This window comes from Natator depressus, chromosome 5 (genome assembly GCF_965152275.1).
Source record: "Natator depressus isolate rNatDep1 chromosome 5, rNatDep2.hap1, whole genome shotgun sequence".
NCBI lineage: Eukaryota > Metazoa > Chordata > Testudines > Cheloniidae > Natator > Natator depressus.
This window is the reverse complement of record NC_134238.1, coordinates 38,948,422-38,973,792: the sequence shown is the minus strand read 5'-3', so window position 1 is coordinate 38,973,792 and position 25,371 is coordinate 38,948,422. Positions and strand designations below refer to the sequence as shown.

The 25,371-nt window shown below is 42.5% G+C and overlaps 1 protein-coding gene across 1 annotated transcript in view; it reads right to left on the bottom strand.

Moving 5' to 3' along the window:
* IPO11 (importin 11) overlaps nt 1-25,371 on the bottom strand; it is a 299,402-nt gene that overhangs the window by 260,628 nt on the left and 13,403 nt on the right. Inside the window, exons 4-5 of the mRNA XM_074952611.1 lie at nt 18,390-18,490; nt 3,072-3,144 (exon numbers count right to left, since the gene is read on the bottom strand). Coding sequence (XP_074808712.1) covers nt 3,072-3,144; nt 18,390-18,490 — 174 coding nt within the window. The remainder of the gene's footprint in view (nt 1-3,071; nt 3,145-18,389; nt 18,491-25,371) is intronic.

The window sequence follows — 25,371 nt, the reverse complement described above, 5'->3', positions numbered from 1 at the left end:
TCCTTGTTGTAAGAGGGATTCTACTTCTTGTATGAGAATCTCCTCATGAAAATGGCCCCTGAAAAGGAGTGAGGATGGGGGTTTTGGAGGGGCAGAGAGGTAAATTTGATCACAAGCCTATTTTTCTGTTGTTATTGCATTCCAGAGATGGAAAAATAGTGCTAGATGATCCCCAAAGGGTGTATGGAAATTGGCAGGTGTTGGCGTCACTGGTTTGCAGCTCTTGAACACCAATCAAAAATATTGTTTAGATGGGAGCTGGAACTGGGATGATTATATTTCCACAGAAGGTGCATGGAAACACAGAAGGTGCATGGAAACAGAACTTCTGAAAGCTTTGCCTCTTATGGAGTGGCACATAAGGTTGAGCTATTGGTCTAAGCTTCTATGACTGGCTGTGGCATTTTCTCTTTGGGGCAGGGGTACATATCCCAGGGAGCAGATGATGGTCCTTTAGAGAGTGTAAGGATTCATCTGTCTTTTGGTTAAAAAGATGAGTTTCTTCAAATGGCAGGTCCTTTGTGATATTCTGGACCTCCCTGGGAAACCCCAAAGCATGAAGCCATGATTCACGTCACATCACAAGATGTATCTGCTGTGCATCTACCTCTGATTGAAGAGTGGTTCTGGCAACCAACTTGCCTGCCTCAATGAGAGCTTGAAATTGAGCTCTATATTGTTGCGGAAGATTGTCGACAAAGAGTGTGAATTTGCAATAGTTCAAGTAATCATACTTAGCCAACAGTACTTGGCAATTGGCTATTCTGAACTGGAGGCTAGTAGAAGTGAAGACCTTCCTTCCCAATAAATCAAGGCATATACCCTCCTTATTGACCAGAGTAGATCTAGAGTGTTGCTGTATAGATGTTTCTGTGGTAGCCTGGATGACCAAAGAGTTAGAAGCAGAATGAGAAAAGAGAAATTCTGCCCCTCTGGATGGGACAAAACAGTGTTTTTCTTTCCTCTTAGGGGTATGGATGCAAGTGACTGGGATATGTCAGAGTGTTCTAGTTAGTTCCAAAATGGTTACATTAACAAGAAACGCAATTTGGCTGGATCTGGAGGATTGGAGGATCTGTAGCTCCTCCGCAACCCTAAGTAACAGTTCCTCGAACTGCTTATAGTCATTGTGGGGATGGAGATGCAGTCATTGGAGTGACTGCTTCATCCAGAGATCCTGAGAACAGTCTTGAGGTTATGGGCAAAACTGCCAGATCCAGCTCATAATCATCCCTTTCCATCGGGTCAGGAGGACTCTCTTGCTGTCCTCTCACAGGGGAGGAGTGGACTGACCCCCTAATGGATTGTGTCAACTCTGCAAGGTGGTACAGGTCCCACAGTCTCCATTAAGGGCACTAAGCTGGGTCAAAGAGTGGTTGGGAAGGTCCCCATGGCATGGGGTACCAACGGCTTCAAGGCAGATGCTGAGGTGGGTGTGTTGGTTTCAGAATGATCCAGGTCCCCTATCTGGGAAAGCATGCCTCAGTAGAGGAGACATTGGTTCTTTGTGTGGTTCAGAGACTCCTGAGAAAGAAAACACTTATTCTGGATCTATCAGCAGTTCTCTCCACTGGAGGGAAACCATGGTTGGATGACGGAATAAGAAACAGACACCTCCCACAAGCTGCATCTCTTGGTGGAATCCAGACCTCCATTATGAGGTAAGGGCAGGATTGTGATGGAGACTGGGGATCCGGGAAAGCAAAAATGTTGTTGGGGTAGAGTAAAACTCTGCTCTCCCTGGAGCGCAAAGGGTCCTGGCCTGCCCAGAATGACAGAGCTAGCGCAGCTACAGTTTGTGCCACAGTTAAGTAAGGCAGAGCCAATGCTGCTGGTGGTTGAGGCTCCCTATGTTTGGCTTTTGTCAGTGCCATTGTTTATCGGGGTTTAGGCTTAAGTTGGTACCAGAGCACTGTCACTGGAGCGTGGTCTGGTAGCAAAGGAGCCCCGTATTTGGGGGCTCCCTTGTCATGATCCTGAGACTTAGGATTTTCTAAGTCCTCATGGGATGAGTGGGAAAACTTATTTGACTTATGCAGGGTTGCATCCAATTTTGAAGAGGTTTTGGAGGAGAATTTGCTCTTGTTTTTATGAGAATGCTCCTGCCCTCCCGACAAGACCCCAATGTGGGATCTGTGGGAGTAGATTCCCTGGCTCCTAAGTCAGACCTCACAACAGGATGTATACTCATTGCTGAGTCAGGCTGATGTACTGGAGGGGGATCCTCCAATCCGAGTCCGACTGCTTTCTCCATTAAGCAGTTCTTAAGACGAAATTCCCACCCCCCTGGGGAAGGAGCAGCACATACTGCACCTTGCAACAATGTGAGCTTCCCCGAGGCTGTACTGGCAGCACTGATGGTCATAACTGATTGAGAAGAAGTGTTGACAAGAAGCACAGATTTTGAAGCCCAGAGTCCTGGACATAGTTCAGCACCCGCAATGGGGTACTGGTGGAAGGGATGAAGAATCTAACTATCTAACTATAAACATAACTAAAAACTATCAAGTAAAATTCTCAACTATTTACAAAATATATACATATGATTGAACAATAAAAGGAAGATGAAGCTCTGAATGCTGGAGTTTCCAACCCAGACCGAGCAGCTGGATGAAGGAATTGGAGAGGTAGACAGTCCGCTCTGCCCTTTATCTCCGTGATTAGAGGCACAAGGAGAGAGAGGGCACATGTACGGACCAACAGACACTGCCTTCACAGTGGAATAAACTTAGGGAGCAGCACTCAAAGAATGAGTCTTTAGTCTGCCTCAGACAAACCCAGAAGTGCAAAAATTAGTTATTTTAAAACACAAGAAGATACAAATTTAATTCTGAAATATAAGAGGGTGTAATTATGGTAATCCATTCAAATTAAGAAAAACTTGATACTTAAGAAAAGCTTTATTCTGTGATAAAATCTTGTATCCCACATTAACATGAAATACTATCTGAAAGGAAACATGAAAATTCTGTCACATCTCATTTTTAAACTTTTTTTTTTTAATGAAAGTTACATCCCAATAAGAGCACTTGTTAAGAGAATAACTAATCATCATTAATTTCATTACTAACCTGATTCACTGGTTCATTGAAGTTGGTGATGAGCCCGGCACGCAATGTAGATTTCTCCTCTTCCGAAAGAGCACTGTTATAATAAGATGTTTAATTAACATGTTATATTTTCAAACTATAAATCCCCCCCAACTTTTAATGCATATTTATAGAGAGTTATTTTTATAGGTAGTATCAGTAAAAAAATTTGAAGACCCAGGATGGATAAAAATCAATGATTTTTTGAAAAATCAAAATATTAGATTTGTTAATTTAAATTGAACATTTTTAATTTAAATTGTTTTTACTACTTACATTAGATACAAGTTTATATTTTTAAAAATAACCTATTTAAAATTAAATTTGAAATTGACAACCTATTGTGAGACATATACTTATAATCTATTGAAATCTTTTAAAATTAAACAAAATATAATATTAAGCAGTATACGTTTGCTGCCAAGTTTTAAAGAAAGTCAGATCACTGAACGGCTGGAAGTCACTGGTTAAGCACCTGGAACCATAACATGATGAGCATGCTAAACCAGCTTTTGACAGCAGTAGCCTCTTCTGCAGGTGCAGTGAGAATATTTTCTTCATTTTAGTTTATTCAACTAGTTCAGCTCAACGACTAGTTTATTCAAAGTTAAGAAACCAATTAGGAACTGGAAAAGCATGAAAGCTTGTTTTTTCTTCCAATCAGAATCAAAAGTAGGTGTGAGAACATGAGATCTACTAGTTCTAAAATCTTCCAGGACATGACGACCTGAAACAACCACTTCAATTCACTAACTAAGGATAATACATCCTTTGATTAATAAATCAATCTTAAATGCAAAACGTGTTTTAATAATTTTTTTTCTCACGTATCTACCACATTTAAGGTAATTTTATTTAATTAATTTTAAAAAATAAAATGCTGGTTTTGTGCATGTTTAATTGAATTCCAATTTCCATCCAAATAGAGCATAACACAAATCACAAGTAATGTCATTCAACATTTTCTAACATACTGTAAAAATTAATAATCTAAATATATGTAAATTAAGCTACATAACTGCTTAATTGGTGTAGACAGAGCATATCCTCTGGCTTATAAGAAAGGAGAACCAAATTTAGTGTAAAGGCTGTATTTAGTTGCAAATTAACATTTTAATGGTTACCAATCAAAGAAAAAACCTTTCTGTGGGAAAATAATTAAAAAAGTACAAATGCAAAATATGATTAAAATCAATTATTTAAATCAAGGTTTCCTGTATCCTGATTTAAATCAAGATTAAAATCAGTGATTTAAATTGCTCTGATTTAAATCAATCCACCCTGAAAAGACCCATTTCCATTTGAGTTTAATACATCTGACTGGATGAAGAATATTTTCATGCATATAGTTTTCTTGCTACTAAAAAAACTTCAGCCTGGTGAAGTATAAAAAGATCATTATTCAGCTCATTGACATTTGAGAAAGTGGAGAGATAATAGGAGGACACAAAGATGGACGAATACATGAACTTATGAGACCTTTTGTCATCAACTTTTTATTGACTTCCAGCAGGGTATATAAATCACGTTGCAAGCGGTTGTGTGTAACTAGGTAATACACACAGACTTATGACAGATTTATCTTGGTTGCAATCCATTATTAACAGACTCAAACCCAACACATATATCCTTTTGCAAGTTATTTGTGAGTGTAAGACAAATATAGAAAACAGGATCAAACTGACACTGTGTATGAAATATTATGTATAGAACTGTAAGCTGATGTACAACAAGGAGGGATGAACAGTGAGGGACTTAATGCAAGTAAATAATACTTTTTACTTTATCTTTATACAGCACTGTACTTTTCACCAAGGTATTTTAAAGTATGTTTCAAACAATTAAGCCTCAAAACACCTATGAGGTTATTAGATATTGTATCATTTTCACATAAGGTTAAATTAAGCTGCAAAAAGATTAAGTGATATTGACACAATGCAAAAAACATTATAATTAAGTCATTCTGCTGATTTTTAAACATGGATTTTCTTGTTTTCCTTTCATATCGTCAACTACAGGGCAACATTAAAATTGTTTGGATTATATAACAGTAAATGTTTATAACTTAACATGTTTGGATTTCTTAAAAATTAAATCTTAACTCTGAATTTCCCTAGCTTAATACTTGATTTTGGGATAATTACAATATCCCAGTAATGTTTATTTTTATCCTAAATTGAGATGCGCTATCAATTTTAATTCCATTTTAGCATTGCTTTGTCTGGGAATTTCCTTGCTTTTACGTAATTAAAAGCTACGTACATGAACACTAAAACAAGAATCTCCAAGAGAATGTTATAATGTGATAGTTCTAATTATATGACAATATGAAGTATCAACATTAAATCATTTTAACTTGTATGACCAGATTCACAATAATTTACCCCACTCTAGGTTGTGCAAAACACACAGACCAATTCAACTGAGTTCAGAGCTGCTTTGTTTTGCCACAGCAGCAAATCCCAGTTTTCCCTGTCCCTGTTTTTGTACCTCCCTATATTCACTTGTGAACATGGAGAGACCTTAATTTCTCCCTGCCTCTCTCCCTGCATTCATCTGCATGCATGTTCCCCCTCTCTCTCACTTTCGATATTGAACAGATCCAGTGCCAACAGTAGCTTTAGAAAATAAAATTTTAGGATTAAGTCATTTGTGCCATTGCTTATCACAACTGAAAATGTATCTGTCAGCAGAGGCAGGAGCATAAACCTTCCTTCAGAGAAACTCAAGAACTGTCCTCGATCAAAATGGCCTCTAATCTCCCATTGTGCTCAACGAGAATGAACCAAGTTGCTTTCTGGGAAAACGGATACCCGCTATGCAAAGACACGGATACAATCTGAAGGCCCAAGTCAGTTGACATGGGCCAGCCATAGCTGTGCCAGAAGTCTTCTACCACAGTATAGACATACCCTAAGTCCTACTGAGAAACAATAGGAGAGAAAAGACCTTCTTAAAAAGGCCAACAATCAAAGGCAATTCTTCTATACTATAACTTTATTGGTTACCCCCTTTTGAAAGTAAAACTTTGATTTATGAATATTAATGGCAAAAAAGACCATTAATAGTAAAATTACAAAATCAAGCACTCAGAATTAGAAAATGCTACAATTTAGGTTGATTGTTCAACTTTAATTCTGACCCATCGGACATTCAGCTTTATTCAAGTAAAGTCTTTATACTACATGATCACAAACTATTTTTCCACGGTACAGGAGAAAGCCATTGCAGCAGATCTGTCTCATCTGGAGGTTTATGGGTGTGGCTGCTTCAGAAGAATGCAAGAGACTTAGCAGGGCCTAGGACAGAAGTAGGCAAACTTTCTGGCCCGAGAGCCACATCTGGGTGGGGAAATTTTATGCAGGGCCATGAATGTAGGGCAGGGGCAGGGGTGCAGGAAGGGGCTCAGGGCAAGGGGTTGGAGTGCAGGAGGGGGCTCATGCCAGGGGGTTGGGATAGAGGAGGGGTGCGGCAGGGGTCTCAGGGCAGGGGGTTGGAGTGCAGGGTGCAGGCTCCAGCCCAGTGCCACTTACCTCAAGTGGCTCCGGAGTGGTAGGGGCGCGCAGCGGGGCTAAGGCAGGCTCCCTACCTGCCCTGGCCCTGCACCACTCCCAAAAGTGGCAAGCATGTCCGGCAGTGGTTCCTGGGGCTGGGATGGGGCAGGCAGCTCTGCCGCACACTGCCCTCACCTGCGGGTACCACCCCCAAAACTCCCATTGGCTGCGATTCCCTGTTGCCAGCCAATGGGAACTGCGGGGGAGAGTGCCTGCAGGCAAGAGCAGAGCACAGAGCCCTCTGCCCCACCCCCCACCCCTAGGAGCTGCAAGGACGTGGTGCCAGCCGCTTCCGGGAGCAGCACAAGGCCAGGGAAGGCAGGGAGCCCCCCTTAGCCCCGTTGAGCCATGGGGCTGGCAATCCCGTGGGCTGTATTGAAAGCCCTGACAGGCTGGATCCAGCCCGCCGACGGTAGTTTGCCCTTGCCTGCCCTAGGAGTACGCACAGTGCAAGTGACACATGAAAATTAAGAATAAAAAGCTGTAAACATTCTACTGCACATGTACAAAGCAGTATTGACAACCTCTAGTTTTAAAAAAATCATGAGTCATGTCCCAAAAAGGTCAGACTGGCTTAAAAATCATGAGATTTTAAAAAATAATAAATGTCTTACTTGCTTTCCAATTTTTGAACCTTTAGGACTCACATTTATCAGCTTTTCTCTGCATCCATGAGGCTAGAAACATTCTCTTTTAAAAATGAGAGTTGATATTCTCATGAAATTGTATTACTTCAAGTCCTGGGGCTTGAAAACTCCAAAAGCTCAAACACGTCTCTTTCACCAACAGCAGTTGGTCCAATAAAATATATTACCTCACACACCTTGTCTCTAGAGATAGAACTGGTGAGACAAGTGGTGGTCCAGGAAGGTCCTGTCCTAGGTCTTCACAAGGATGGTGTGAGTAAACAATTGTCCTGATACTGATATAAGGACAATTCTGTACTGTTTACCTAATTGTTTGGCTTAGAGCACTTGTGCTTTTACTAATTGTGTTAATAAAGCCATTGCAAATTCAAAAGGATGAGCATTTCTCTCATGCATGTCAGGGTTCCAAATTAATAGTAACTCTTAAGTCCAGGCCTTATCATGGGACAAGAACTTGTCAAACCACAGAGTGTTAACTGGGAATTCTGAAGTAATTTCAATTTAATTAATACACAACCAACAAAAGTAAGAACCAACTGAAAACAAAGGATTACAATGGGAAGGGTTATGCAACTTTAATACACATATCACTACCACTCCAAGTATGATAAATATATAGCTAATCAAAAATTAGAAATTCAACATTTCAAACATTCTGACATTTTGTCCTTAAGGATACTTCTGTCTTGTTCTAAGGCATTACATCACCTACACGATCTCCCGCAAACTCTCACATTTGAACCCGTTACATTCCCCACCCATCACCAACATGTTGAGTCTCCCTCTCCCAGCCAAAAACTGAACACTTCTCTCCAGAATCAGCATAGGCACCAACTAGAGCCATGGTTCTCAAACTTTTGTACTAGTGACCCCTTTCACATAGCAAACCTCTGAGTGCGACCCCCCCTTATAAATTAAAACCACTTTTTTAGATATTTAACACCATTATAAATGCTGGAGACAAAGCGGGGTTTGGGATGAAGGCTGACAGCTCGCAACCCCCCTGTAATAACCTCGCAACCCCCTAAGGGATCCCCAGTTTGAGAACCCGTGAACTAGAGAACTGCTGAAGAACATGCCGAGTGATTTCCAGCGTTTAAGTCTCATGCCTCTACCAAATTTCCAGCTCTTGCCCATGAAAGTTAGCATAAGGTATGAACTCAAACATTAATCCCACAGCCTTCTACTCCTGTGGGAATTCTGTGCCACTGCACACGTGCAGAATACATGTCCCCCAAAGATTTCTTTGCTTCCCTGCAGAAAAATGACTTCTAACGGGGAAGTAAAAGGAAGCCGCAAGAGCAGTCACGTGCCCTTCCCCAGCACTGCTGGTACATTGTTTCAGGCGCCTGAAGCAGCCAGCAGAGAGTTAAATCACCACAGGGGGGTAGGGCTGGTGATGCCACAGCCAATGGCAGGCTCAGCTGCTAGTCCCAGCTGGGCAGGGGACAGGGAGAATGGAATTCCCTCTTCCCCTGTAAGGAGTGTCAGGGTCAATGCCAGGTCAGACCCACACCCAGAAATCTCCCTGCCTATGCACTCCCCCAATTCCCCGCTTCCTGCTCATATCGTGCTCAGCGACGGGGGGAGGAGTCACTGTACAGGGAGCTGCTCCATACTTCTAACCCCTATGCATCTGGACCCCCCCTCATGCTCAGATCCCCCTGCACCCAAACCCCCACCCCGATGAGCCTCACCCCGTGCATCCAGAGCCTCTCTGCATCCAGACCACGCCCTCCTCCCCGCCAAGCTCCACCAACCCTGCATCTGGATCTCCACCCCTGCACCCAGACCAACCCCCCACTGAGCCCCCCATATTGGAACTCCCACCTGGACCACCCAGATGAGCCCCCCTTACCCAACCCAACACCCCCATCCCACTGAGCCCCAACCAGCTGCACCCACACCCCCACCCCACCAAGCCCCACTCCCCCAGCACCCAGACCCCACCACCAAGCCCTATTTGCCCTACACTCAAATCCCCCCACACCCAGCTAAGCTCCAATCACCTTCACCTGGACCTCTCCCAGAGTCCTATTCCCCCAGAATCCCCACACAAGCCCCTGTGCATCCAGATCCCCCACACACCCCTTCCCAAGCTGCCCGCATCCAGATTGCCCCACACAGAACCTTTTCACTCCACACACTAAACCCCTCCACATTTGGATCCTGCTGCGCTGAGCCTGCTTGCCTCCACACCTGGATTGGGGGCCAGTGTTGGGCGTACGTGTGAGACTCTGGCCCTCTCAATTGATATCTTGGTGCATCTGGCACAGAGGGGCAGGCCCCAGGGTATTTCTGGGGCAGGCCAGGCACTTGTGCTGTATCCGGGTCATATGCAGCCTCACCGCCAGCCCATGTCCCGGGGTGTGAGGGAGGACTGCAGGGTGGGCTCCCACCTCTGTGCAGCCAGTGGCCTGTGCTCCGCTCTGCCATCCTGGAGCCTCCACATTTATTTATTGACAAATAAAATATGCAGATTTTTTAAAATATTGTGTGCAGAATTTTTATTCTTTTTGTACCAAAATTTTAATTTTTTTGACACAGAATTCCCTCAGGAGTAGCCTTTTGAATCACATAATAGATCTTGGTAACTGCAGTTCAACAAACAACATTTGTCATCCAACAACTACTGAACTGAAAATGCAAATGAAAATATTTTTCATAAAAATTCAGTTTTATCATAGAATAATTCCCAAAACTGAAGGAACGATTTAAGAAAATCCTAGAAGGAAGATACAGGAATGGCTGAGGGTAGGTCTACACTAGAAATGTAAGTCGACCTATATTAGGTTGACTTACAGCCACCGCAGTAATTACTGTGGTGGTACATGTCCACACTACCCTCCATGGGTCAGTGGAGCACTTCCACAGACCTATGAGGGCCAGTGTGGAGAGATGAGAGCCCGGTTTCTCAGCTCCACTGGCAGCTCCCTGCTGGGAGCCTGGCTGCCCTACAGGCTGCCAGCAGGATCTCAGCAGGCCGCCCTCCCACCTCTGCTCCCTGTTCCCTGCTGGGAGCGCAGAAGGCACCGTAAGCTGCTTGGGGCTTCACGCCACCCCATTTTCCGCCGGGCACCAGGGGAAGCTGCCTTGAGGGTTACGGTGAAGAGAGAACTCTAGTAGCCACTTATTTTGGACTTTTGCTGATGTGCAAATGCTGACAGTATATCATAGCCCAAATTTTTCATTCCAAATGTGGCACTTTTAGAATGCTTTCTTATACCATTAGGTCAATAATAAGAAAGGTTTTTGCTAAGTCCAGAAACATCTTTCACAGTTTACTGCCATGAAAACATATTGCTATATTGGAAAACTGAGGGTCCTTTAGAAGAGGCAGCATTTGAGTGAAAATTCTTCATATATATAGCAATAACATACTAGAAAAACAGATTAGGGAAGTCAACTTTTATGCAAATATAGTTTTAAGCTTTCCTTTCACATTTATTTAATGTAACTTCTTATACAATTTGAGTCTATCTATTACTATATAATTTAACCATTTCTCACTCCTGTAACATACCATATTGCATACGACTGTAGTTATATATCTTTTTTAGAGACGTCTGAATGAAAAAATTGTTAGACAATGGCATATTGTGCATTCAAAATAAGGAATTTTTAAAACACTTTATCAGGATTTACAGATTATACAGTGCCTGAAAGAAAAAAAAACCTCACACATTAACTGTTGGCACATGGAAAGATCTCTAGCAAAGGACCTAAATGATAATTTTCAGCAGAATGTAAGCTTTCACCTAAATCATTTCTATCAAGCCTTTATGGCTACAGAGAGACACTTACAAATGTTAAATGAACCAGTGTTATCTTCCTGAGTTTGCTGACAGTTCCAGAATCTACATTCCTTTTCATAGTTTTCTCAAGCAACAGAGAAAAACGTACCAGACACTAGCCAGACTGATTCCCTTCTAGGTTTCAGTTCTCCCAGCAAATACTACTAAGTTCCCTATTGTTTAAAATATGTTATCTTAAAAACATACCTTTTAGCCTAGTCTAGACGAGCCTTAAAGGTCTAAGTCAATACAATACAGAACAAAATGAGATGTGGTCTTACATCAAACATTTATAGCAATTTTCCTAGTTTTCAGTGACGTTCCTTTCCAGCTACATCACATATACTCTCCTCTTTCCTACTCCCCAGATTAACTTAGACAAATTTATAGTACATGGGTAAATTTTCAAAAGTGCTTTAAGTCTCATTTTCAAAATGAATTTAAGCACTTAGGAGCCTAAGTCCAATTGACTTGCAATGAGACTTAGATGCTTATGTATCTTTTTGGAAATGGGACGTGGATGCTTTTCAAAATTTTACCCTACTGTTTTTGAATAGCTCTATAAAAGTGGAAAATATGTTCAGGAAACAGTAATTCCAATTATTGATCTGAAGTATCCAGATTCCATTTAAAAAAACAGACATTACCATAATTTTATTTCGTTAGACCAACAGTTCTCAAATTGTGGGTCAGGACCCCAAAGCGGATCGCAACTCCATTTTAATGGGGTCAAAAGGGCCAGCTTTTGACTTGCTGGGACCTGGAGGTGAAGCTGAAGCCTGAGCTCCACCCCATCCCTGGACGACGGGGCTCAGTATCCGGGCTCCATTGCACCCTTCTCTCCCCCGCCCCACCCCTACTCCTCCCCGGGGTCATGTAGTAATTTTGTTGTCAGAAGGGGGCTGCGGTGCAATGAAGTTTGAGGACCACTGAGTTAGACATATCAAGTACGTCTTAAAAAATAGCCAATCACAAAAGCCTATACTTCTGAGTAACATTTTCTGATATTTGTAAGCTACTGTGCTTACAATTAAGAAATTTAATCTTGATTGTAAAAGTAACTATTTACAACAGGATACTCTTGGGAAAAACAGAAAGCATTAAAAAAACAACTGAATTGCTAATTTTCTGCATACTTTTTCATTTAGTTTGTGTGTTATTTAACAGGAACTCATCCCATATGCCAAATTTTCTTTCCACTCAATCCCACAATAGTCATATCTGTTAAATATATACACCCAACTCATCCTTCATATAAAAACCACAATGTGAAAGATTTAGAATTAGGGTTCTACTACAGGATCAAGTAGGAGAAGATGGACTATTCAGGAGAAAAATTTTCAGACACAAATATCTTCTGATAAGCAAATGTGGCAAAGTGCTGAAAAGCACTTGAAAAATTGATTTGTGCACAAGTTACGTATCTGAGGTTTATTCTGAACGTATTGATCTTTCTAAGAACTGTCAAGTGCACAAGAGAAGAAAAAAGCAAAAATATGCTCATTAATAATTACATGTAATAAAATGTCTCAAGACACTTTAAAAACAAGAAACTCATGTTTACAGAACACTTTTTTCTGAATTGATAAGCAGCTCATGTGATGCAACAGTGACATCTGCTGGATGGGAATTGCCCATTCATATTATGTTGAGCCCACTGCAAAAGACTTGCTGGAGAGTCAAAAACCGAGAGAGATTGTGATCTTCCCTTAATATTTTAAGTTGTAATATAATTATTTAACAGAGAAAATAATTATTTAACAGAGAAAGTGACTGTAGTACCATTTGCTAAATTAACTTCATTTCAGTGCTAAAATTCATGGACTGAAAAGCTAGGACAGGCAACACTATTAAATTGCTTCAGTTGGAAGTCAGAAAGATAGGAGTTGGCATCAGAGGTACTGAAATCATTAAGGTTTGGACAATTAAACACTTTCTTTCTTTTGACTGGAGGGGAGGAAGAGGGGGACTTGCTCTTGCTCTGTTATGAAGTGTGGAAAGAGGAAAAACAGACATTCACATTCAAATAAATATTTTCTTTTGTCATTTCTCTTTGGAACCATTTTAATAAACTGTTACTATTTCTAAACCAGAAATCCAGGATGAAAGACAAATTATCCTGAGCACTCACAAATCCAAGCATAAATTTGGTGTAAGAGATCATTATTCAAGTTGCTACCACAATAACCTAATTGAGGGGCACCAAATATACAAGAACCAAGTGAAAAGCAATCCACAATAGCAAGAAAAACAGTGCAGCAAAGGAACACAAGCTCAGAAAAGAAGACAGCTTTTAAAAACTTCCCCCAGAGAAAAAAGCAAGGAGCAGGAAAAGCACCAACTTAAGGAGGTGTTGAATGTGTAACAGATAGAATCCTAGAGACAACTGGCGAGATTATAGCCCCTGCCCAATTCCAGCGACAAACAGGGAGCTGTAAAGAGGCCATAGCAGCCTGGGCAATAACCCCTGCTCTTTTTCAGCCCCTGGCATGGGTGTTTTTTTGTAGCAGGAGGGAGAAGTGGCCATAGCATTCAGCACTACAGACGTTGATACTCCTGGGGGAATTCTGTGGGACTGCGTGCCCTCAGAAAACGCCCCACCCCCAACCAGAATTCCTGTGCTTCCCTGCAGAAAATATGGGTGCAGTTCGGGGGGCCCCAAACAGAGGCGAGGTATGGGGGGGGCACAAGGGGTTATGTGCCACTACCCTCCCTCTCATTTCTGCAAGGGCAGAGCTGCTCAGCTGAAGGAGGCTGAATCTCAGCTGTGCTGACTCTGCAGCTGAACACTGCCTCCTGGGTCCTAGTGCCAGTTGTGATCCCCTTCTGTGTAGTAGCAGCCTTCCTGTTTTCTGTGCAACAGTGAGTGCCTGCGGTGGGGCTGGGGAAATGAGGGAAGGTGGCTGATGGGACGGGGGGAAAAGGCAGTGGGGAAGGAAGGGGTGGTGGAATAGGGCAGGGGGCGGGGAATGTGGGAGTGACGGGAGGGGAATGGGGCAGAGAAGGATGAAATGGGGAAGAAAAAGGGATAGGGGAATTCCCCTGGCAGCAGCTAGGGCTCTTCCATTAAGCAGGCCCATCGACCCCTCACCCTGACAAGCCCTATCCCCCCTACACCTGGAACCCCCTATGACCCCACCCCACTGAGCCCCAACCAGCTGCACCTGGACCCCCACCCCATCAAGCCCCACTCCTCCAACACCCAGACCCCCACACCGAGCCCCACACACCCAGATCCCCATCTCCCCACACACACATCCCGCTGAGCCCCAACCACCTTCACCTGGACCCCCTGCAGAGTCCCAATGCCCCTGCACCCAGAACCCCCAATGAGCCCCTGTGCATCTAGATCTCCCACACCCAGACTGCCCCACACAGAACCCTCTCGCCCCATACCTGGATCCCCCACACTAAGCCCCTCCACACTTGGATCCTGCTGGGCTGAGCCTGCCCACCTACACCTGGTGCACCTGCCAAAGCGGGGCAGGGCCCCAGGTTGTTTCTGGAGCAGGCCCAGCCCTTGCACTGTGTCAGGGTCAGATGCAGCCTCACTGCCGAGTCCCTGTACCGGGGAGGTGGGGGCTTCAGGGTGATCTCCCACCTCAATTCATCTAGTGGCCTATACTCCCCACTGCCATGCTGGAGCCACATTTATTTATTGCCAAATAAAATTTGCAGAATTTTAAAATATTGTGCATGTAATTTTTATTTTTTGGCTCAGAATTCCCTCTGGAGTAATTCTAGGCTGCTGAACAGCCCACAGGAAGCCATGGGGAGGCAGCTGTAAGCCTCCATGTCAAGTAGAAGCTAGGTGGTACCTTCTGTGTTCTTGAGAGGCCCAAATGCTATGCTGTGCCTATGTCAGGAAGAGAAGTGATGACACTGCTAGAGAGACAACATTGTCAAAGTAAGTATATGCCAGACAAAAGGAAAAGGAGAAATCACAATCTCTCCTAGAATAGGGGATATGAAGTGCTGCAAAAAAGACATGTAAGTACATACTTATCAAGCTTAAGCAGCTGGACTACTATGCTTGCAATATATCCAGGTGCTGTACAAACAATTAAATCTGCTTTAGAGGAAGCCCATTACCCAGTCTAGCAGCTAGAACTAGTATTGCTTAGATCAGCAACTGGAAGAAAAGATGTTATAGTCAGCCCTGGTGTGAACATACATTAGTTCTTGGTATGTCCAAGTCCTTTTCCCCAGACCTGGGGAAGAGTGGAGGGGCCTAACGAAGTTCAGTGAGTCACCTTCTCATTTTCCAGAAAACTCTTCAACTATAAAATAGGGGCTGTTGTCTTCCCTGTGGCCCCAGCAGGTCTCCCATTCTCTTCACCTCCAACACAAGATGATTATGGTTACTTCCTCCAAAAGGCCATTATTAAAAATAGTTGCGTGTACAAATATATAGAATATTGTTATTCTTAATCTATTCACAAAGCAAACATGCCTTAGTCAGTCTTACTACCTGTTACATTTTTTTGAGAGCGCGCAGCAGAGATTCCTGGAGCTTTGTCTGAGAACCCTTTAAGAACGATATCTTTAGAAAACTGGTGTTGTAGTTGATGCTCTGCGGCAATATGTATTTTAATTGCATACCACTCAGCTGCCTTCCTCTGCAAAGAAGTTATGGTTATGTAATTTCTTATTCTTTTCCTGTTTTAGTAGTTTGTTGCAAGTAAGAAAAGAAGCGAAGGTTATTTTCAGTGTTCCAGTTACCTCAGCAGGAACAGCGTGGAGCTAGCTCTGGTAGAATCAATAGAATAGAAATTTAGATTTATGGGAGTTCCCACAAAGCCCAAGCACAGACCCAAGATTATTAATTTATTTAAATAATTTGTGGTGAGCAATAATTGGTGTTTCTTATTGACTCTCCACAAATATGTAAATAAGATGGCATCCTAGATGACGGATGTGTTAATTAACATATCTTGATATCCTTTTTGCTATATAAAAAGATTTTTTTAAAGCTACTCTTGTAGACTTCTTAAAGCACCTCATGGCAAGAACTGTACCCTTCATAAATTTAGCATAGAGCTCACAGACTTTAGAATGGTTCAAAGCTGATAGCAAACAATCCAAAATGAACCACTTGATCAGTCCAGAAATATTCAAATGGGCTGGTTCTCAAACGAAAGATGAACAGCATAAAATTAAAGTTAATAAACTGAACTGCTTTTACACCCTAAAATAGCATGTTTCAGACATTTCTCTCTGAAACACCTTCCCTGACTAATAGGGAGTTTTCTAAAAAAAAAAAATCTCCCTTGAAATATGTAAGAAGTTTCCAGAGGAAGTTAGAAATGAGATCAAAATAGGGCTTATAATGGAAATCTAGTAGCAAATTTAACATGGAGTCACACGCAAACAATTCAACTTGCAGCCAATTTACTTTTCCCAGGAGAAGACAATGGATTTTACCACTAAGATAAAGACTGGCAGATAAAAATGAAAATATACTATAAATATAAACCTCTTGCCACAGTAGGTTTCCACTTGTTGACCAGTGCTCCTTATTTAATAAGAACCATTGGTGTAAACCAAAGCAGCATTATCTCTCTGTGAAAAGAAATCTCAAAGGTATGCGCCTTCCTCCTCACTCAAACTGGTATTTGGCCCTGAAAGATTGGCAATTCCAAATGTAAGATGTCAGCAATGCAGGCCGATAAGAATATGCATTTAAGAATACCCTAGCAGTTCAATTATATAGTCATTGGGTGTTGTATTATGAACTTTTAAGGTCTTGTACACTGCACAGCTACATAAAATTGCCTCCCTCCCCCCAACAGCTGCATCTTCTCTTAACCTAGCTTGTAATCTCTATGAGGTGGAAACCATCTCTCTGTATATGTTTGGACAGCACAGTGAGGCGACGTTCTTCATTCTCAAATTTCTAACACAATGCAAACAACAAATGATCTTGAACATGGTCACAGTGTCCATCACTATTCTTGTCCAGAAGAACAGTTTATGTAGTCCCTGTGCAAAAGGCATTCCTATTAGCCACCTTAGATACAGCAAGGAAAATACAAAAATGCTGCCACATCTTCACCAACTGGTTCAGAACAGCCAATTCCAGAAAGATCGGGCTTGAGAATCCAGCCTACATTATCTACTATTCAAACTATATTGTGACTATAATATCCCACTATTAGTAGTAGAAGTAGTACTAGCAGCTACAAGCCCATGTTGTCACACAGGTGAGGCAGCTGGGCCAAGTGATCCACCACCTGTGAAGTCCCCCTCCTATAATCAATGACACTGCTATGTGCAAATTAGGTGTAGAGAAAGGGTGGTGATTGGTTGAGTTACCTCTGACATCACAATGGCCCAAGACTCAATGTCAAAATGGCTGAGAACTTAAAAACAGAACAGTAACAGACCATGCATCTCGGTGATGATCGACTCTGGTGATATTCGGGACAAAAAGAGCTCTCAACCACGCTCATAGCTGTTTCCCTCACTTCACACTTATTCAACAGATATTGTAGGCTTCAGTGTGACATAATGTGTGACAATCCTGGAAGCTTATTGTACAGATTACTGTACTGTATAGGAGAGCTACTGGATCAGGACCCCAAAATGCCTCCCTTATTTAACTCCTGATATAGTGCTGGGAGTCCTAAAAAAATCTGTACTCGCATCTACGCCTAAAAAGAAACTATCCTGTAAGACATATATAGTTATACATGGTTTCATATTATATTATGATAGCAACCCCAGGTAAATTTTAGGTATATGGTTTAGTAGACAAGAATAATGGTGAAATTTAAGTTTATTTGTGGAACCTTAATTGTGAATTTCCACATCATCAGAATGACCCAAAATTGGAACAGAAAGGGCGTAGGTCATAGATTTCGAGACATCTCCCTGATCTCTAATTTCCTACATCGATTGTAAATCTGACACATACACCTACAGTACAAGTTCTAGACAAAGAGTATAAGAGTAACCATAAAATATCCAAAAGAGCCTTTAATGTTTTCAAATGACTGTCATTACTAAGACTTTCAGATAGCCACTGTTCAGTGCCTACCACAAAAATCTAGTAAACATGACTAGACTGGGTAACACAGTCCTTAAAAGAAACACAACACAGACCAAATTGTAAGTGCCAAAGTATGAATAAACTAGTTCATTAATGAGTTATTTGGCTTTTTCACGTCCCTTCCAGTTGTCTTATCTATAACTTCCAGGCACATTTCTTCCCTCCTATCAGTTATATATATATTTTTTTTAAACAGTGGTGAAACTCTAACAAAATCTACTCTAACATGTAAACAAAGGAAACATACAACTTACTGTGGTGCTACACGCCTCCAATAGCGGTCAATTCCATTTTTAAAGTACAGCACAGCTAACCACCTTACATTTACATCCAGAGTATGATTTGTAAAGATATTCTGTAAAGAAAAAAAGTTAAAACGTTATTTACTTCTTGGTCTGGTCCACAAGTCTCCCAAAGTTAAGACTTCCCCTTTCTTCCAATCATCATAATGAGCGATACATTTTTCCCCATGTCATCTTTAATGTACATACACAGCAAATTAGACCTGTGTTTGTAAGATCTCATCCAGAAGAACCTTCAATACAGTAAATTGATTGAACTCCATTTAGTTACATCATGGGAAAATAATAGGCTAAGGCTAGCTGGATTTGAATTTTTCTTATTCCTTGGAGTCTAGATAAGTCAAACCTGAAGATTAGACCTCTAAGTGATGCCTCTGAGGATGCAACAACCTTCCCAGATTATCTTATCTTGCCATCCAATACTCAGAGCATGGTGAGGGAGGCAGTATAAGAACCTACATAGATCAACTGATTTAAACAACAAAAAATGGGCATTTTTGATTCATCACCCTCTAAGTATTTTTGCTTTGACTCGAGGAATTAAACAAATGAATCCAGAAAAGTAATATGTACTGTTGGCGTGAAGAACATGGAAGGCATTTGTATAAATCTGTGTGTGTGTGTTTTATATATATATCTTGTGTGTGTGTGTGTTTTATATATATCTATATCTAGCTATCTGCAGGTTTGGTGGTTATTGTATTGCTGGCTAACAACTGACCGTGGGTTAAATCCTGCAGGAACACAAAACAATAGTCGTAGACAGAATTCAATTGCCTGCCGTTCAGTTGCACAATACCTAGTCTCCTTGTCCAACCAATCCCAGCCCTCGCCCACCCAAGCACCTCATCTGATCCCAGTCTCTCCCCAACAACACTGTGACGTTGCACCCCATAATGCTTTATAGAAATATGCTTATAAGTATAAATATGATATAACTGGAATATGTTTTATGCTAGATATGCCATGTAACATATCTTTGCAAAGGTTATGTTCTTCTGCATGTATTCATCCTATTTGTATGCATGTATCATTTTTATATCTGAAGTTATGAGCATTGGCTCTATGCTTGTATTTAAAGTATTTGCTGTAGAAAGCACCTAACGCAGATTTAGTCAACGTAGTGTGAAGGGGTTATTCAAGTAAATGGAAGTACTTGGCTAACATTGGATCTTGATAGATGCCAATCCACATCTGAGCTTTCCTGGAAACGTTCGTGTTAACATGTGGGCAATGGCTCAGCCTGTAGAGAACTGAGTCATGCATGGACATGTGACTTGCCCATGTCACTCCAAAACTCCATCTTGTAGCTGTGATTCTACATGGGGAGAGAGAGGGGTTTCCACCCACAAGAGAGAGACTATATAAGCCCCTGGAAATCCCTCCATTTTGTCTTCAACTGGCTCAGAAGATAGCCTCTCCACCCCAAAGAGATGCCTGAAAGAAACTGGGAAAAAGGACAGTAACTACAGGGGTGTGAGTGATTGCTCGACCCAGACTAGGAGGAAGTCTAGTCTGTAAAAGAAGCTTATTGGAACATCTCTGAGGGTGAGATTTACCTGCATTTAGTTTCTTACTGTATTAGGCTTACACATGCGTGTTTTATTTTATTTTGCTTGGTAATTCACTTTGTTCTGTCTGTCATTACTTGGAACCACTTAAATCCTACTTTTTACATATAATAAAATCACTTTTTACTTATTAAATTAACCCAGAGCAAGCAATTAATTCCTGGGGGAACAAACAGCTGTGCATATCTATCAGTGTTATAGAGGGAGAACAATTTATGAGTTTACCCTGTATAAGTTTTATACAGAGTAAAACGGATTTATTTGGGGTTTGGATCCCATTGGGAACTGGGTATCTGGGTGTTGGAGACAGGAGCACTTCTTAAGCTGTTTTCAGTTAAGCCAGCAGCTTTTGGGGGACGTGATTCAGACCTGGGTTTGTGTTTGTAGCAGGCGAGCATGTCTGGAACAACCAGGCAAGGTACTGAAGTCCCAAGTTGCAGGGAAAACGGGCTCAGAGGTTGTCCCAGTACATCAGGTTGCAGTCCCAAGGGGGTTTCTGTGACCCAACCTGTCACAAGCACTTACTGGCTCCCAGTCTCTGCATCCCAGTTTCCCTCCTCAGCTTCCAGACCCAGTCTCTCCCAACCCGAACTCCCAGTCTCCCCCTCACTACTCCCCTGCCAGTCTACAGTCCCAGTCTCCCTGCCAGACTCCTCCTTTCAATTTACTCTCCCACACCCACCCTCTTGCAAGTCCAGCTCTTGTCCTCTCTGAAAATCAGCTTCCTCCTGTATATGCTGCATGGGCCAAGCAAGCAGGTGGTCACTGACAACTCAGAGGAAACCACAGCAGACCAGAATTGCAATTGCAAGAAGAGTTCTGCTCAGCCTGGAACATGCCCAGCCTTGTCAGAATCTTTGGGAATTTAGCAGCTAAAATCTAAGAAGTCTCTAATGAGCATGTACTAAGTGCGATATTTAAAAGGTTTAAAACGTGAACAAATTTGGACAGATTTTCATAGGGAATTAAAAGCCATATCCCTGAAAAAGCCCACCTCCCTTACCAAAATTTCAAAACCCTACCCCAAGCATGGGGGCACTAGGACTTTTCAAATTTATTTCTGGTGCCCTCAATTACGAGCAGAGCAACCTATCTTTTCCTTAGCTTCATTCTCAGAAATGGCTGCAATATTTTAGCTGAAGTTTTCCAGAAAAATGCATCCAGAAACAGAACCAGCATGGAAAATTTTGGCCCAAATGGTAAAGTCTAACAAAGTTATAATCAAATGAAAACAGAGTATTATAATGGAAAGTGTTGGTCAACCTTAACAAGTGATAATAGCCCCACCTATAATACATGTTCCTTTTATTTTTAATCTATACATAATTGGAACCTCTAACTTTGATTCAGACAGATGGCCTTCCTCCCCTAATAAGGCAGAAAGAGCCATTGCCTACTATACAGTAACAGCGGTTCTCCAAGATGTTGTTCGTGTGGATTTCCACTCTCCTACATGAGGCTCATATATACCTAGAGACTGGATTCTTTTAAAGAGCAGTGTACACTGAGGCCCTCTGTCCACAGTGTGCCCTGTGCCTCCTCATGCTCCCTGTGAGGATAGAAAGAACCCTTCCCTCAGTTCTCCCATAATTTGGAGTCTATGGTAGCCAAGACTCTGAAAGCAGGACAGAGGGTGGACATACTGGACAATATTTTCCATGCCATATTAAAAGAGGGCAATAAAGATCTCATTCAAATTGGAAGGGTTCACAAATCCCTTGTCTTCAGGCCCCCAGCAGGCTCCAGATATAGAGATGTAACTGTCTGTCTACACTATTATCAAGACAAGGATAAAATACTGAGGGAGAGATCTGAACCATTGACAATTGTTAATCAGCTGATACAAATTTTCAAAGAGCCCTTACAAAGTGAAGAGTGACCAGGTGACCACAATTCTTAGACAGAACTATATAAGATACAAATGGGGGTTCCCATTTAGACAGTCATTTAAACGGAAGGACAGATCCAAAACAAAGTAAACAGGTACTTATAGACATGGGAATAGGTGAATCAGCTCAAGAACAATCTGAATGGGATCAAAGGCATTGGTCCTAGAAGTCAAAACGAAATCACTGGGAATCAGTCAGATCAAAGAGTCCGGGCAGCTCAAAGATGCATCAAGACAAAAGGATAGACATGAGAGCAGAAGAAATAGTCCAGATGCAGAAGAACAAGATTAGTATATGGTCTAATCATAGAATGTAGGGCTGGGGGGACCCCAAAAAGTCATCAATACCAGCCCCCAGCACTGAGGCAGGACCAAGTAAACCTACACCATCCCTGACAAGTGTTTGTCCCACCTGTTCTTAAAAATCACCAATGATGGGAATTCCACAGCTCCCCTTGGAAGCCTATTCCAGAGCTTAACTACACTTTTCCTGGTATCTAACCTAAATCTCCCTTGCTGCAGCTTAAGCCCATTACTTCTTGTCATACCTTAGGTGGAAAACAATTGATCACCGTCCTCTTTGTAACAGCCCTTAACATATTTGAAGACATATCAGGTCCCCACTGCGTCTTTTTTCCCCTCAAGATTAAACATGCTCAGTTTTTTAAATCTTTTCTCACATGTCAGGTTTTCTAAACCTTTTATCATTTTTGTTCCTCCCCTTTGGACTCTCTCCGATTTTTTGGCATCTTTCCTAAAGTGTGGTACCCAGAATTAGACAGTACTCCAGCTGAGGCCTCACCAATGCCAAACACAGCAGAACAATTACCTCCTGTGTTTTATGTATAACAGTCTTGTTAATACACTCCAGAATATTAGCCTTTATCACAACTGCATCACATTATTGACTCATATTCAGTTTGTGATCTACTATAACCCACACATCCTTTTCAGCAGTACTACCAACTCACCAGTTATTCCCCATTTTGTAGATGTACATTTGATTTCTCCTTCCTAAGTGCAGTACTCTGCACTTATCTTTATTGAATTGCATCTTGTTGTTTTCAGACCAATTCTCCAATACAATAAATAATGAATATTATATCCATGTGGTTATGACAAAGGGATATAGCGAAATGGAAGCTGGGCTATACAGCACCCAGGATATTTTACTCTATATGGACACAGTATACTGAATGGATATAACATTATAGTTAATTTAATGTTGTGATTTATATTCTAAACAAGGTTAATAACAAAGTAGCAGAGACCCAGAACTCTCCTACTGAAATAAATATGACTTTAGAGTTAAACACAAACATCCCAAAATTTATATTAATTGGAGAAGGTTTATGGTGGAAATTTTTAAGAATAAGAGAATTCAAAATGATGTAATCATCTCATAATACCCAATGTTATTCATATATGTCCCCCCGCAGGTATTTTTTACGCCACAGAAAATAGATTCTGCTGGCGAGGGGCTACAGTTACACCTTTTACCCACCAGGGGCTGCTGTGGCACCAGAACAGAAGGCAGCTGGCTCTCGCGCTGGAGCAGCCAGCCACACAGAGGCAGGGAGCAGAGGCTGCATTCCTCACAGTGCCCTACCGCGGGGCCAGGTGAGGAGGCATGGGATATGGGGGGGGACGTACAGAATGGGACACATGGGGCTGCTGGGGATAGGAGGGTAACAGAAGAGCTAGTGGGGGGACAGACTGGGGTGGGGGAACAGGAGCTAATGGGGTGACAGCATTGAGCCAGGAGCTGAATGGTATTGGGAGTGCAGGGACACTTGGGGGGGGGGGGGGTTGCAGGGTGACATGAGGACAGGGGGAGGAGAGAGGCTGAGTGGGGTTCCAGGAGCACATGGGGATGGGGGAAAGGAGAGTAAAGAGACACATGGGGACTGCAGGGGTGGCTGAGTGGGGGTGCAGGGACACATGGGGACGGGGGCGAAGGGGTGCAGTCTCACATAGAGACAAGAGCAGATATTTTCAACTGAATGGGAGTGGCTAGGGGGTCAGACAGGGTCTGCATGGGGGAGGCTCCCCAACTCCCTAACAATCTCCCCCGCTGCCCCACAAAAAAAGAAAATCTGTTCCATACTTCTCCCACCCATACCCAACAACCCTCCAAGTTCACTCCCAACCTCCTTCCCAGCAATTACTTCCCTCTCCCTCAGCTCCTCCATTAACCCAAAGTGCCCCAAGCCTTTGCACTACTTCTGAAGTGCGCAGGAAATATGTTTCTGTATTGTAGTTCAAATGAATTATTACTCAAAGTTTTGTATTAATATACTAGTAAGGAATCTATTTGTCAAAAAGCATTTCCTGAATCTTTTTTGTTGTCTGTGTTGTTACAGACATATTTGTTGACAGATAATTTGAAATAAATTACCAAAATAATTGAAACTGGTGTGATATTGTGTAAATAAGGTATGCAGAATTTTAAAATATTGTGTGCAGAATTTTTAATTCTTTAGCACAGAATTCCCTCAGGAGTAGACTGTATACATAAGACATTCAGGAGGAGGAGTCTGAAGCTACACTTCCAGGCCTCAGAATTCATTCTCACCATGAAGGTGGATGTGCAAAGGACAATACTAGGCAGCAGACGTGTAAAGTGTAGCAATGGAGGCAACCCAATACAGGAAAAATATGTGTTTAAGATACCTTTTAGCCACAGCTATATGTGATTTTCTAAATCGTTTTAACACCACAAAAACTTCCATTAAAATACTCCTGGGGGAATGTTGCGCTACTGCGTGTGTGCATAATTACTGAGACCCGCATATTTTTATTTTTTTGTGCAGAAAAAAGCTTCTGCCGAATTGTTGCTGCAGTTCCACATTTTTCCCAACAGATGGTGCTGTGGCGTAAGAACTGCAGCAGCTCCCAGCAGGAAATAACTTCTGCAGTTCCTCCTTTTATCCACCAGACAGCGCTGTGGCAACAGAACAAAGCAGCAGATCCCCACCAGCAAGGAAAGAGAAAGAGCCTGCCTTCTTCGCCAAAGGCCAGGTCAGGAGACAGGCTATGGGGAGATAGCAGCTCATAAGGGCTAATGGAAGAGGACAGACTGGGGCAGGGGCTGAATGGAAGTGGAGGCACAAGGCCGCAGGGGGTAGGGAGATGCGGGGACACATGATGATGGGGGAGGGGTGCAGAGCTACATAGGGAGAGGAGATGGCTGGGTGAGGGCACAGAGACACATGAGAACGGGGGGGGGGTGCGGGTGCGGGTGCAGGGACACATAGGGCCAGGGGAGTGGTTGGGTGGGGGTACAGAGACACATGGAGACGGGGGAGGAGGTACAGGGACACAGGGACAGGGGAGTGACTGGCTGGGGGCACAGAGACACATGGGGAGGGGGTACAGAGCCACATGGGGGAGGGGGTGCAGGGCCAAATGGGGATGGGGGGAGTGGGTGTCTGAGTGGGGGTGGAGGGACACATGCGGCCAGGGCGTGCAAGGA